At 44.0% G+C, this 15,638-nt stretch overlaps 1 protein-coding gene across 4 annotated transcripts in view; it reads right to left on the bottom strand.

The window, feature by feature from the left end:
* Positions 1 to 247: 247 nt before the first annotated feature.
* Positions 248 to 15,638, bottom strand: part of MRO (maestro) — a 45,878-nt gene continuing 30,487 nt past the window's right edge. For 3 of the 4 annotated variants that reach the window (XM_033177709.1, XM_033177711.1, XM_033177710.1), the window contains 6 exons: positions 11,574 to 11,676; positions 9,246 to 9,392; positions 7,604 to 7,786; positions 3,606 to 3,761; positions 2,112 to 2,219; positions 248 to 1,449 (listed from right to left, as the gene is read on the bottom strand). In XM_033177709.1, coding sequence (XP_033033600.1) covers positions 1,396 to 1,449; positions 2,112 to 2,219; positions 3,606 to 3,761; positions 7,604 to 7,786; positions 9,246 to 9,392; positions 11,574 to 11,676 — 751 coding nt within the window. In that variant the 3' untranslated portion in view covers positions 248 to 1,395. The remainder of the gene's footprint in view (positions 1,450 to 2,111; positions 2,220 to 3,605; positions 3,762 to 7,603; positions 7,787 to 9,245; positions 9,393 to 11,573; positions 11,677 to 15,638) is intronic. The other variant, XM_033177712.1, reaches the window with a different exon arrangement.

Raw genomic sequence — 15,638 nt, 5'->3', positions numbered from 1 at the left:
CCCCACATCTGTGTCGCACCACCCTGTCCCTGGGAGCTACAGCAGAAAATTGAGTTCCTGGTTTTCAGAATGCCGTTTAAGATCCCGCTGTAGTTTTTATAATCTCTCGTGTTTTAAATTGTCTTGAACAAAACACTCTGGGTGTGGCCTGGATACTGAGTTCAGGGGTGGTACCAGAGTTTCTATAGAAGCTTGGGATGCAATCTGGTTGGAGGGAGGGTGAGCAGGACTAAGAGATTTTTCTTGGGATTTTTATGAGTGATGTGACTCCTCAGATAACTAGAATTGATCACCAAAATAATTGGCATTAATAGCCAAAAAGTAATTAATAAAAACATACACTCAGCTCACATAAATTAACGAAAATGTATACTTAGTACATATAAAAGCAAAAGTTAGCTGGGCTTAGTAGAGGAGCAGAAGCAGAGACGTTTGCGTTTGTTTTGTTTTTAACATTTCTAACCATCCATCAGTTATTCCACGGACAGGCAGGATGGCATGGTTATTGAGTATGGGCTCAAGAAATCAGACCGTACGCATTTGAATTCCAGCTCCACTGTTTACTGAGTTATCTGGGGCAAGTTACCTAATTTCCCTGTGTCTTAGCTTTCTATCTATAAAATGAGAACAATAGTAGTACTTACTACCTCATAGGGTTGTCGCAAGTATTAAATAGAACTTACAAAAAGCACTTTGACCGCGTCCACTAAATTGTAAGCACTCAGTAAGTGTTACCTACTATTGTTATCCCTTAAGTTATCATGAGCGTGAGGATTTTCAACACACGCTTTATGTATTTTTTTCTCTCTATTAATTCTTGTTTCGGATGATCTTGAAAGCAATGACTGTTTACAATTATGAGACGCTAAAGATACACCTGCAAGCCACCTTCTTGGTATCTTGGCCAACTTTAAATAAATCTTGGCAAGAAAAGTTATCAATAGCAAATACACCAAAAACAAAAACAAAAACCAGAAAAAAAAAAAAACAAAACAGAAACAAAAACAAAACCCTTAAGGTAACAAGTATTCTCCTAAGCCTCAGAAATTGAGTATTAAAAATAAAAGCTAGGTGACAGAGATGAACCTAAGAAAGAAAAAGCTGAGAAATAAGCACTGAATCTATATACACTTGGAATGTTTTAAAGAAAGTGTGTACCTGCTCATCAAATTTGTATGGGGAGGAAATGAAATAAGTGAAAGCAGTCTAGAATTTTACTTTAGATATAATCATACTATTCCATGTATTACTTTTGCCTTTGATTGCTCTCCCAGCACCCTCTTTTCCATTACAATCCCAAGAGGCACGCAGAAGAGGCATCCAGTGAGATAAAACAGGGGAACACGATGGCTCAGCAATGCACTCACATAGAACCATTTCCTTGCTGCTCTGCGCTTACAGAATTTTATTTGCGTAGAAGAACTGCAGGATCTCTGGATGATAATGGCTCTGAAAGAAATTAGCAAAGGTATGCATGAGGGCGGGATTCAGCAAACTTCCTTGACTATATAACTAGTAGGCAGTGGTCAGTGCAGGGCACGTGGATAAGCAGGAGAGGTGGAGGCATCACCTGCATCCAGCTAGTGACCTGAACTGGAACTGCCAATATATCTTGTGCTTGATCCTCTAGGCGTTTTGTCATTTATGTTGTATGATGGGTCAATTACAATCAAAACATAGTTGGCCTGGCCGGGCATGCTGGCTCACACCTGTAATTCCAGCACTTTGGGAGGCCGAGGCAGGCAGATCACTCGAGATCAGGAGTTCGAGACTAGCCTGGGCAACATGGTGAAATCCCATCTCTGCTAAAAATACAAACGTTAGCCGGGTGTGGTGGCACACACCTGTAATCTCAGCTATTCAGGAAGCTGAGGCATGAGAATCGCTTGAACCTGGGAGGTGAAGGCTGCAGTGAGCCGAGATGGTGTCACTGCACTTGCTCTGGGTAACAGAGCAAGACTCTGTCCAGAAAAAAAAAAGAAAGAAAAAAACATAGTTGGCCTGAGTCATTTTATGAGGGGTATCTCTTTCTCGTGCTTGGCCACCTTCCGTGTTAACCACCAGGAGGGCAGGGACCAGAAGAGAATTCTCTCCTATCCTGGCTCACTCACCAGCTGCCGGTAGAGCTTAGTGTTCCTTTGATCTTCTTCACTCTGGAAGCTGTATTCCTTCCTTAGTTTCAGATATGGAGAACAGGCTCGAAATGTTGTTTTGCAAGCCTGAGAAAAATAATGTTACTATTTTATTTATTAGAGCATTCTATAATCCCAAGCAAGGAAAAGTATCCCAGAGGATCGCACCCAATCTGTGGTCAGGGGGCCGCTGAAAGTGTGAAAGTAACTTCCAGGTAGTTTCAACATTTGAATCTTAAAGGATGTATACTTATAAGATGGCCATGTCTATAATTTGGGGACTGGTGGGAAGGGCATAGCTTTATAGTTTAGCACAGCCCTTGTTATTATCTCATCAAAAGTAGTACTGGATTCCGAAATTTAATTTCTGTCTCAGTAACTTAAAGAAGGCAAGTGGTTTGGTAGAAAGCTTTGCTCCCAATTGGTTTGAAACGTTCACCAAGTCCCACTCCAAAGCAGGCCTGAAGTTGATCCAACCTTGTTAGGACACATTTTCTCCAAGAATAAAACAAAACTACCAGAAGAAATTAATAAGTCATGGGTGGAGCCAGGCGAGGTGGCTCACGCCTGTAATCCGAACACTTTGGGAGACTGAGGCAGGTGGATCACCTGAGGTCAGGAGTTCGAGACCAGCCTGGCCAACATGGTGAAATCCCATTTCTACTAAAAATATAAAAAATTAGCAGGGCATGGTGGCGGGCACCTGTAATCCCAGCTACTCAGCAGGTTTAGGCAGGAGAATCACTTGAACCCCAGAGGCTGAAGTTGCAGTGAGCTGAGATCCCACCATTGCACTCCAGCCTGGACATCAAGAGCAAAATTCTGTCTCCAAAAAAAAAAAAAAAAGAACAAAGAAAGAGAGGGAAGGAAGGAAGGAGAAAGAGAGAAAGAAAGAAAGAAAGAGAGAGAGAGAAAGAAAGAGAAAGAAAGAAGAAAGAAAGAAAGAAGAAAGAAAGAAAGAAAGAGAAAGAAGAAAGAAAGAAAGAGAAAGAAAGAAAGAAAGAAAGAAAGAAAGAAAGAAAGAAAGAAAGAAAGAAAGAAAGAAAGAAAGAAAGAAAGAAAGAAAAGAAAAAGAGAAGAAAGGGAGGAAAGAAAAGAAAGAAAAGAAAAGCAGCTATAGGTGGGAAATCTATACAAAGCACAATGACAAAAGCTAATTGGGCATGAATAAATATCCTCATTATGTGGGCTGCTGCACCATTGATTAAATCTGTGCCTCTCTGCCCCCAACCCCATTACCCTGAGCTTATCTAGCATTGACAAGTACTGGGCTTGGGCAGGTGGGGCAGATGGAAAATAACACTCTTGCTCAAAGAGAGATTACACACTGAAGAGGCACCTTGTCTAGGATGCATACAGAAATGCTGCTAAGTATCTACAGCAGTGCTAGCAGGGTCTGGCGTCTCAACTCGCAACTCCCTTTATGAATAGCATGGAGATGTCACTCTGTTGGTTGCAGAGTCAAGGTCTTACCTTGGCAACCTGGGGGTTTCTGTCCTGTAAATGGATCAGGAGGGAATCTCGTGTCTGCTTAACCTGACCAGTGAAAAATTTTTTCCATTTCCTCCCGGCAAAGGCAGCCAATTGCCCAAACAAAACAAAGGCCGAGTATCTCAGACTGTCGTTCTCCTGTGGTCCCCGTCGACAAAACAATAAGAAAGCCAGATCATTACCAAAAGGCAGTTGCATCTGAACACATCACAGCCATCAATCAGAACACATCACAGCCGTCAATCTTGGCTGTACATTACAGGGTGGGCGGTGAGATCTGGTCTAAAGTACTTAGCTGGGTGGGTGGGGATGGCTTGAAGAGGGCCCAAAGGCTTCAGTGAACCTCTTCTCCAGCAGACGAGAGGACTAGCCTGGGAAATCACTAGTGCTACTCCCACCTTCCCAGATTTTTTGTTCATTATTTCATGTTGTGGAGATAGAACACATTTGTAAAGTTCCCAAAATTCAAAATAACCAAAAAGCTTTATAGAAAAAGTAGATCTACTTCCTACTCCTCTCCATCGGCCACCAAATTTTCCTCCCCACAAGCTAATAAAGTTGTTTTGTGTGTATCTCTCCCGAAAATAAAGAAGAAAGATGTATATCATGTGATCCTTTCCCTCTTCTCTACATAAATGGAAGCACATGCCACTGTTGTTATGCAGCTTGAGTGTTCATCAGTCTGAGAGCTCTTTCTATGTCAATAAACAAAGGAGTTTTCATTTTTATTTTTCTTTTCTTTTTTCTCTTTTTCTTTTCTGCACGAAAATTCATTCAACCAGTTCCCTGTTTATTACTCCAGCATTTTTGCCAAGTCTCTTTTCTTTGCTTTTGGTCTGAGTTTCTCCTATCTGCAGTAGATATAATAATCATGTTTCTTCCCCCAACACCCTCCCAGCTCTCCCTGATTCCAGTCTGATTGGTTGGTTTGTCCCTGAGTGCATTTCAGTGGACTCCACCCTCTCTTTCTTTCCAAGGTGAGCTGTTTGGTCCAAGTATCACCTTTCCAGGTGAGGAGAACAAGGCCCAAGGCACTTAAGGAACTTGCCCAAAATCACACTGTCAGGTAACAGAGCCAGTATAGTAACCCAAACACCTGACTCCTGGTGCACGGGTTTTGTAGTCTAAGTCCTCCTCCAGGTAAACCAAAGGTAGGAGGGCTGGGATGGGCCTTCACAGGGGGGAAGGAGCACCAAGAACTGGGGGTCACAGAGACCCAGCAAGACTGAGGACCACTAATGGTATCGTGAAATATATTTTAAAAATTTAGCACATGATGCATACCGAAATTGCCTTAGGATTGCATTTTATTTTATTTTATTTTAGACACAGCATCTTGCTACATTGCCCAAGCTGGCCTCCAACTCCTGGGCTCAAGTGACCCTCCTGCCTCAGCCTCCTGAGTAGCTGGGATTACAGGCACACACCACCACGCCTGGCTTAGGGTTGTATTATCTTCACTGCTCTATCAGTGAGGGTGTGTGTGTGCGCGTGTGTGTGTGTTTAACTAATTTTAATGGAGAATGTACCCCATCCAAAGCCATACCCTAATGCTATAATATGTATAGACACGTAAAACAGATGCCCGTCCTCCTAGGGACGGGCCTCAGATAGTGAAGAGTGCTATCTGTAATTGAGATGTAAACTATCAGCAAACAGCTCTGCATAAGAATTTCTGTGTTTCTACGTGGCCAGGGACTTCTGCTCAAAAATTCCAGGCAACCAGGGTTTTTAAAAACGGTTGAAGGCCAGGCACATGTCTCATGCCTGAAATCCCAGCCTTTTGGGAGGCTGAGACAGGAGAATTGCTTAAGCCCAGTTAGAGACCAGCCTGGGCAACATAGCGAGACCCCATCTCTACAAAAACTACAAAAATTAGCCAGGCATAGTGGCATGCACTTGTGGTCCCAGCCACTCAGGAGGCTGAGGTGGGAGGATCACTTGAGCCTGGGAGGTTGAGGCTGTAGTAAGCTGTGTTCCTAGGCCACTGCACTCCAGCCTGGGCAATATAGCGAGACCCTATCTCAAAAAAAAAAAAAAAGTGGTTGAACGACAAACAAGTTCTGGAAGTTCAGATGGCACCTCCAAGAGATTTAGAGCCATTTCCCCAGAGACATCTGCTTACACTCCAATGTGGTAAGTAGGGACCTTTCCTCGCTCCCTCCCCAGAGAGAACTGGCTTACATTCAAGAGCAAAAATCCCTCTGTGTCTCTGGAGCAGGTGGGACACATGTGCCCAGCTCCTATATGAGCTCCAAGTTACATAAGGTCAAGGCCTCTTCTCCTCTCCTGTGCTGCTGACACATCTGGCTCTCACCATGTGGCTCCAGAGAGAATTAGGGCTTGGGGACATGCTGCAAATCTCTCTGGGAGTAAATAAAAGATCTGTTCGCTGTTCTGTAGGTCTTGTCTTTCAGGGACAGAATAACTGGCAGGCTAACTTGTTAGCTTGCAGTCAGGGTCTCTGACTCTTCTCAGTTTCGGACTGAACAATGTGCCGGTGCACTTTTTGCTTAGCCTGACTTGTCATCTGAGAGTTAAGAGTGCAGCCCTATAGTCAGAGGAGCTGGTGGCATGGCTACTTCCTGGCTCTGTGAACTTGGGCAAGTTCTAACCTTTCTGTGCCTTGGTTTCCTTGTCTACAAAGTGAAGATAATTTCAGTGCCCATCTCACAGGGTTATTGTGAAGATTATATGAGATGATTCATGTAAACTGCCTAGCACTGTGCCTGGCACACAGTGAGGGCTCACTAAATGCTAATCATTGCTATTGCCACATTTATAAGACAGCATTGACTACATGTTAGTCAATCAGTGTACATCATCATCAGTGTACATATGCCCACTTCTCTGTTAAGATGAATACTCGCCAGGTGCAGTGGCTCACACCTGTTATCCCAACACTTTGGGAGGCCGAGGCACGTGGGTCACTAGAGCCCAGGAGTTTGAGACTAGCCTGGGCAATATAGTGAAAACCCATCTTGGCCGGGCGCGGTGGCTCAAGCCTGTAATCCCAGCACTTTGGGAGGCCGAGACGGGCGGATCACGAGGTCAGGAGATCGAGACCATCCTGGCTAACACGGTGAAACCCCGTCTCTACTAAAAAAAAAATACAAAAACTAGCCGGGCGAGATGGCGGGCGCCTGTAGTCCCAGCTACTCGGGAGGCTGAGGCAGGAGAATGGCGTAAACCCGGGAGGCGGAGCTTGCAGTGAGCTGAGATCCGGCCACTGCACTCCAGTCCGGGCAACAGAGCGAGACTCCGCCTCAAAAAAAAAAAAAAAAAAAAGAAAACCCATCTTTACAAAAATACAAAAATTAGCCAGGCGTGGTGGCATGTGCCTGTAGTCCCAGTTACTTGGGAGGCTGAGGTGGGAGGATCACTTGAGCCCAAAAGGCGGAGGTTGCAGTGAGCCAAGATCACGCCATGGCACTCCAGCCTGGGCGACAGAGTGAGACCCTGTCTCAAACAAACAAAAAAACCCTTGAGGGGTAGAGATAAAATTCTATGCATCTTTATATGTCCTCCCAACCCTAACATAGCACTAGTCTCTCAACAAGATGTGTTAATAAATAAGTGAATAATAGAGACCTTGTTCCCCAGCAACAAACCATCCACAGCTCACATTTTTTTTTTTTTTTTTGAGATGGAATCTTGCTCTATTGCCAGGCCGCAGTGCAGTGGTGCGATCTTGGCTCACTGCAACCTCTGCCTCCCAAGTTCAAGTGATGCTCCTGCCTCAGCCTCCCGAGTAGCTGGGACTACAGGCGTGTACCACCAGGCCCAGCTAATTGTATTGTAGTAAAGACAGGGTTTCGCCATGTTGGCCAGGATGGTCTCTGTCTCCTGACCTCGTGATCTGCCCACCTTGGCCTCCAAAGTGTTGGGATTACAGGCATGAGCCACCACGCCTGGCCCCACAGTCACATTTCTAATCCCACTTTGATTTCAGTAAAGCAGAATTTCTCTAATTTACTTACATCATCTAATAAAGTCCTGGTCTGAAGTGTGATGTCTATGAAGAAGGAACCCAAACCTTTCCCTTGGATCTTGCCCAGAACGACGGTCAGAGTCTTCATACTCTCATGGATGACTTCCAAACTCACAGGATCATACAATCCGTACACCAGCAGGTCGAGGACAATTTTCTTATGCTTTCTCACCTGTCACCAAGGTTTGAAAAGCATTAATAGCACAGGAATTGCTCCCCATGGGTTGAAAAGCAACCCCACATCTAGGCTACTAATAACCTAGGACTTGAATTAAGAGACCAAGGATTTTTTTCAAGATCTGCACAACTCTCATTAAAATAGAAAAGCTCCATTAGCCCAATCCAAGAGCCCAACTCAGCCTAGGAAGGAAAACAAAAAGAGTGATCTGGAGTGTGGCATGTGGGTGGGTGAGGCTGGGTAGGGCTCTTCAAATAGGGCGGCAGACCTGGGTGATCTCGGGGCCTGGGGAGAACAAGGTACCTTTATAGTGGGGAGGAGACAAAATGGGCACTGAAGTTGGCGGATGGTAAAAGAGGAGGTGGAAAAAACATCTTTTATGAAACAAACATAAATTACTAGAAAAAAATCACTTAAATTCATCAGAACGGGTAACAGCTGTGAGTTTATCCTTCCTGCAGCTCTGTCTCCCACAACTGATATTGCTGAGGTGACATGAGCCTAAGATGACCCTGAATGGGTGACACCTTGAATAAGTCTCCTCCCCTTGAGTGCAGAAGGAAACTGTGACTCGCTTCCAGCCTACGGACATGACTTTATATTGCATAAGACTCTTTTTTTTTTTTTCTGAAATGGAGTCTCGCTCTGTTGCTCAGGCTGGAGTGCCTGGTGTGATCTCTGCTCATACCTCAGCCTCCTGAGTAGCTGAGATTGCAGGCACGCCTGGCTAATTTTTTGTATTTTTACAAAAATACAAAAGAGATGGGGTTTCATCATGTTGGCCAGGCTGGTCTTGAACTCCTGATCTCAAGTGGTTCACCCGCCTTGGCCTCCCAAAGTGCTGGGACTGCAGGCGTGAGGCACCACAGCCCAGCCCATAACACTCTACCTTAGCAGACAGGAGGAGGCAACACCTTCCTGCTAGCCTGGAGGAAGCGAGTACACATCTACACGTCTACAAACATCTAGTACACATCTACAAACAAAGATCTAGTACACAGCTACAAACAAAGATCTAGTACACAGCTACAAACATCTCATTTGGTCTACATAATGCTGTGAGAGAGTGGCTTCCAGGCATTGAAAGTGGCCCCTGGCCTACAGCAGTCAAAAAAACAGAAACCTCTGTCCCGCAATGGGAAGTAACTGAATTCTGCCAACAACTATGTAAGCGACCCCTGAGCTTCAGGAAGGAATGCAGTCTGGCAGACACTTGATTGCAGCCTGGTGAGATCCTGAGCAGAGGACCCAGCTGAGCTACACCTGGACTCCTGACCAGCGAAAACCGAGATAATCAACATGTGTTGCTGTAAGCTGCTAAGTGTGTGCGGTGGTTTGTTCTGGGGTGATAGATAACTAATACCTCAGAGACCATACTCCAGCCCTGGAGTCTCCACACCAAGAGGGTTGGAGAGGCATAGGGTCCTGGCTGAGCCCCACTCTCCTTCCCTACCTTGTCAGGGGCTTCACAGGCCATGGTTCCCAGGCCTCTCATTGCCATGCGACGCTTTTTAGCATTGGGGTCCCGAGCTCTTTCTGCCAAGACGAAAAACACATTCTTCAGAGGCTCCCGCTTCTGGAACCTCAGTTTCCAAGAGACCTGGGTGATGAGTCAAAAATGTATTAATTTGGGAGTGTTCAGAGTCATACACAATCCCAACCCCAATCCCTCCCTCTAAAGAAAATCCCGCGATGGCCTGCTCAATTTTACCCCTTCATTCTCCTACTAAAAATGCCTGGGTTTTGTTGGAAATGTACTCATTTGGTCTACATAATGAATAAATTGATGGAGAAAGAGGGCAATAAAGATAATGCAGGCTGGTGTTGAGGTAGGTTTAGAAGATTATGGGGAGAGGCTCTAGAGCAGCTATGGGTGTGATAGAAGTTGAAAGAAAGAAGACTTGATCAGTGTTGATGTGACCTGGGAATAGGGATCCATTTCACAGGGAAAGGAGTGCCGTTACTCCTCAAAGAGCTCTCTTTACCCCTTCTTTTCCAGCTCTTTGCAATTTTTCTGCTCTCCTTTGTAGCCAAATGCCTTGAAAGACTTCTATACTTGTTTTCTCCCATTTGTCTCCTCCCATTGCCTCTTGAACCCTCTGCAATCAGGCTAATGTCCCCTCACCCCTACCCTGCCATATGGCTAATTCCAAGGGTCAGTTCTCAGTAGTCATGTTACTCAACCTCTCAATAGCACTTGACACAATTAGCAAAGCATATCTGCAAACATCTAGTGCACATCTACAAACATTTCAGGACTGATCTAGTGCACATCTACAAACATTTCAGGACTGATCTAGTGCACATCTACAAACATTTCAGGACTGATCTAGTGCACATCTACAAACATTTCAGGACTGATCTAGTGCACATCTACAAACATTTCAGGACTGATCTAGTGCACATCTACAAACATTTCAGGACTGATCTAGTGCACATCTACAAACATTTCAGGACTGATCTAGTGCACATCTACAAACATTTCAGGACTGATCTAGTGCACATCTACAAACATTTCAGGGCACTTAAAGGATGTCCCAACTCCAGAATGCATGCATCTGAACATGCAATTAAGAGCAGGAAGAGAAATTCATGAATAATGCAAATTGTGTCTGATGCAGAAACCTGTACTTTAAGAACTAAACTCTATCACTCCTGTAATGCCAGCACTTTGGGAGGCCAAGGAAGGCGGATCGCCTGAGGTCAGGAGTTCGAGACAAGCCTGGCCAACAGAGCAAAACCCCGAAATCCCATCTCTATAAAAATACAAAAAATTAGCTGGGCGTGGTGGCAGATGCCTGTAATCCCAGCTACTTGGAAGGCTGAGGCAGGGAGAATTGCTTGAACCTGGGAGGCAGAAGTTGCAGTGAGCTGAGATCACACCATTGCACTCCAGCCTGGACAACAGAGCAAGACTCCGTCTCAAAAACAAACAAAAACACTGAACTCGAAGTAATTGCAGGGCCAGGGATGGGGCAAGAGATAGGCTAGTCTCTGAGCCTTTGTAGTAAGCCTGTGAGCTCTCATGCGGGAAGACCCTGGTGTGCAGCAGGACCCAAAACACAGCAACATGTACTAGAGTCAGAATCAAGATGTTGAAAGATCCAGACAAGATCAAAGAAGACAAAAGCCACCTCCCCATCATCCTTAGAGAGGGGCCTAGAGCGGGAGACTGGCTTGAGATTCAGCTATCTCAGTAGTGCTATGGATGAGATTTGGTGATTTCCAAGCTTCATTAGTATTCCTGGATTTTCATTACCGTTCATTCCTTTTTTATCTAACTTTTTTTTTTTTAAAGACAGCGTCTCACTCTGTTGCCCATGCTGCAGTGCAGTGGCACAATCTCAACTCACTGCAACCCCTACCTCCCGGGCTCAAGCGATCCTCCCACCTCAGCCCTGAGTAGCTGGGACTACAGGTACATGCCACCATGCCCAGCTAATTTTTGTATTTTTGATAGAGACAGGGTTTTGCCTGTTCCCCAGGCTGGTTTAGAACTCCTGAGCTCAAGTGATCCACCTGCCTCAGCTTCCCAAAGTGCTGGGATTACAGGCGTGAGCCACCACACCATATTTGTATTATTGAGTTAGCAGCAAGTTATTCTCAACTAATCTTCTTGTCATCCTGTAAACATCCTATCCATGTTAAAAGAACTGTTATCAAAGTTTTTTCAGAAGGAACTTCAGGGGAGCAGGACTAACTAACCACAGACCAAGCAAACATACATCTTACAAAACAGCTGCTGGGAGGAGAAATGTGTTCATAATATTTTGTGTCAGACCTTGGAAAAGAAAGATATCATTGATGTCCTTTTCTGCTTGGGCTGGGAAGTAGGGATGGAAAGGGGCTGGCCCAGGATTCTCCTCTGTCTTTGGTCCATTGAACTAAAAAAAAAAAAAAAAAAAAAAAAAAATCACATGAGCCACAGACACTTAACATCAACAAACATTGTTGTACAATGCATTGTGCTGGGGTAAGAATATAAAGAGGCAGCAATCCTGAGGCCTGTCTTTAGGAACCTTCCACCGTGGTGAGGAGATAGAACAGTCACATAGATAAATAGCAACCCAAGGCAGCCCAAGAGGAATAGCAGCTTGGGGGTCAAGGGAGATCTGCCCTCTGGTTCCCCACTCCATTTTGCAGATTTCTTTTATCATTATCACCAAAGAAGTAAAATGCAGATTCCCAGGCTCTGCCCACAGAGTTCTCATGAATTGAAATACAGAGTAGCCTCAAATGTGTTTTTAAAAGTTCTCCAAGAATGTAAATTGGTACCTCTTTTTAGAGAGGATTCGGCACTGTCTCTTACCACTTTAAAGCACACATAATTGGCAATTCTTTAATCCTATAGAAATTAGCACATCACATGCTCAAAGATATACACAAAGGATAGCCACCATAGCGCCGTAATAAACAATATGGTGTTCTTTAATGGTTTGGGCAGAGGAAGGGGGAGCGGGGCAGGGGTTTGAGATAGGGCTTTACTCTGTCTCCCAGGGTGGAGGGCAGTGGCAGGAACACAGCTCACTGCAGCTTCAACCTCCCAGGCTCAAGCAATCCCCCTGCCTCAGCCTCTGAGTTGCTGGGGCCACAGGTGCATGCCACCACACCCAATTAATTTTTTTTTTTTTTTTACGTTGTCCAGTCTTGTCTCAAACTCCTGGGTTCATGCAATCCTTCTGCCTCAGTCTCCCAAAGTGTTGAGATTATAGGCTTGAGCCACTGTGCCCAGCCAATGGTTTGAACATAAATAAATTACATATATTACAACTATACACCTTTACAAAAACTGCTATGCAATCACTAAGAAGAATATTGGGCAGATCAACATGTGCTAACATAATCTCCATGATATAATTTTGAGTGAAAAGTGCGAATCCATGTGTACAGTACTTTACCACTTGTGTAAAATCAAAATGAGGGCAGGAAATACATATGTATATATATGCTTGCATATGCATAGAAGGAGGAAAAATACCCAAGAAACATTAAGAGAGATGACTTCTGGGCTGGAAATCCGAGGAATTGAAATTGGAGGGAAACTTACTTTTTTCACCCTTTTTTGTATATGTACAGCTTGTAATTTTACCATCTGCATGTGTTATTGAAAGAGTATAGTATACATAAACATAGCTTACCAAGTGATTCTGATCCACAGCCTGACTTGGGGCCAACTAGTACAAACCAGCACTTCTCAAACTTTAATGTGCACTAAAATAATTTGAAGATCTTGTTCAGTGTGTCTGCAGCGGGAACTCGAGATTCCGCCTTTCTTCCAAGCTCCCAGGGGATGCCAAGCAGGTACTATGTTTTGAGTGGCAAGGGCATAAAGTTAAGAGCCACTGGAGCCGAGAGAGGACCATGGGCTGGAACAGCTGGTGAAGACTTCCCAAAGCACACTGGTGAGCTTGGAAGCAGAGGCAGAGCATATATGACACTTTGGGATTCAACGGGATCCCATGCAGTATCATGGTGATGGTAGCAGTAATGATTAAAATAGTAGGAGAGAGGTAGAACATAGGCTACAGGGGCTAGTTAAAGGCCAGCTGTGGAAGACTTTGACTTGTAAAGAGCTTGATTTCAAATGTACTTTGTAGGTATGAGTACCCTGATGATTTTCTTTTAATTTAGGTGAAATCCATGTAACATACAATTAGCCATTTAAACAATGTTCTGCAACTACCACCTCTGTCTAATAGCAAAACTTTTTCATCACCCCAAAAGAAAACCCTGCACCCATTAGGCATCCATTCCCTATCCCATCCTCCCCCAGCCCTGGGCATGTTAATCTGCCTTCTGTCTCAATAGATTTACCTATTCTGAATATTTCACATATATGGAATCATACATTATTGTGATCATTTATAACTGGTTTCTTTTTCTTAGTATATTGTTTTTGAGGTTCATCCATGTTGTAGTATGTATCAATATTTTGTCATTTTTTATGGCCGAATAATATTCCATTGTATGGTTATACCACAATTTGTTTATGCATTCACCTATTGATAGGCACTTGGGCTGTTTCCCTGTTTTGGCTATTTTGAATAATGCTACTATGAGTATCTGTGCACAACTATCTGTTTGGGTATTTGCTTTCAGTTATTTGGGGTATATACTTAGGAGTAGAATTGCTGAGTCATATGGTAATTCTTTTTCTTTTCTTTTTTTTCTTTTTTTGAGACAGAGTCTTACTCTGTCTCCTAGGCTGGAGTGCAGTGACTCACTGCAACCTCTGCCTCCTGGGTTCAAGGGATTCTCTTGCCTCAGCCTCCCTAGTTGCTGGGATTACAGGCGCACGCCACCATGCCTGGCTAATTTTTGTATTTTTAGTAGACACAGGACTTTGCCATGTTGGGCAGGCTGGTATTCAACTCCTGACCTCAAGTGATCCCCTACCTCAGCCTCCCAAAGTGTCAGGATTACAGGCGTGAGTCACCAAGCCCAGCCATCCTATGGTAACTCTATGTTTAACTTTTTGAAGAACCACCAAACTGTTGGCTACACCATTTTACATTCTCACCAGCAATGTATGAGGGTTCCAATTTCTCCACATCCTTACCAACTTTTATTTTCCATTATTATTGTTATTTATTATTAGATCCATCTTAGTAGGTATGAAGTGGTCTGTCCTTTGTGGTTTTTATTTGCATTCCCCTAATGACTAATGAGGCTAAGCATCTTTTCGTGTGCTTGTTAGTGATTTATATCTTCTTTGGAGAAATTTCTATTCAAATCCTTTGCTCATTTTCCGTTGGGTTGTCTTTTTCTGAGTTGTAAGAATTCTTTATATATTCTGAATACTAGACCATTATCAGATATATGGTTTACAAATATTCTAGCCCATTCTGTGGGCTGTCTTTTCACTTTCTGGATAATGTCCTTTGTGCACAAAAGTTTTGATGAAGTCCAATTTGTCTATTTTTATTGTTCTTACTCATGCTTTTAGTGTTATATCTATGAATCTATTGCCACATCTAAGGTCATGAAGATTTACCTCTTTATGTTCTTTTAAGCGTTTTACATAGTTTTAGCCTTTCTATTTAGGTCATTGATCCATTTTGAGCTAATTTTCATATATAATATGTGGTAGGGGTTCAACCTCATTAGAACCATTGACTTGTATATGTTTTGTGTTTTCCTTTATTTAATAGGAGAAATGGCAGGCAAGCAGCTGCAGCCATTCTTAACCCCGGCTACCTTAGGATCACCTGAGGAACTTCTAAACATCCAGACCAAGTCTACCATTATCTCCGGAGAGGGGCCCAGGCATCAGTATTTTTTAAAGCCCACCAAGTAATTCCAGCAGGCAGTCACTGAACTACAGTGACCAGTGACCAACTGTCTTGGTTTTCCCAGGGCTGGGGAGCTTCCAGGGACATGGGACTTTCAGTCCTAAAGCTGGAAAAGTCCTGGCCAAACCAAGACACACTCTTCTCTGATACAACCTGACCCTTTTCAACAGCTGTACTTTGGAACATTTGACTTCCTTGATCTGGAGGTGCACGGGGACTTGATTTCTCTGCCGTCCTTGCCCCCCAGGTAGATTTGGTCCACGAAATCCTAGGTGGATTTGCTCCATTCCGGAGAGGTCCATGGAAACACTCCCTCACCCCATAACCTCCAGGACCTATATCGCCTTCCTATCTGGCCAACAGGAATCTTCTCACCACTGCAAGGGGGAACCAAAATAAAACCCCAGAAAAATTGCATCCCCACCAATTAGCGAGAGGTTCTCTTTCCATCAGTTACCTGGCTGAACCGAGATTCTCTGTTTGCTTCAAGGTATTCCCACAGGCTTCCTCATTAAACCAGTGGCTCTCACACTTCCATGTGCATCGGAATCACC

The sequence above is a fragment of the Trachypithecus francoisi genome, unplaced genomic scaffold (assembly GCF_009764315.1).
Source record: "Trachypithecus francoisi isolate TF-2019V2 unplaced genomic scaffold, Tfra_2.0 Lachesis_group19, whole genome shotgun sequence".
Lineage (NCBI taxonomy): Eukaryota > Metazoa > Chordata > Mammalia > Primates > Cercopithecidae > Trachypithecus > Trachypithecus francoisi.
The sequence above is the reverse complement of the archived record's forward strand: the minus strand, read 5'-3'. Positions and strand labels throughout refer to the sequence as shown.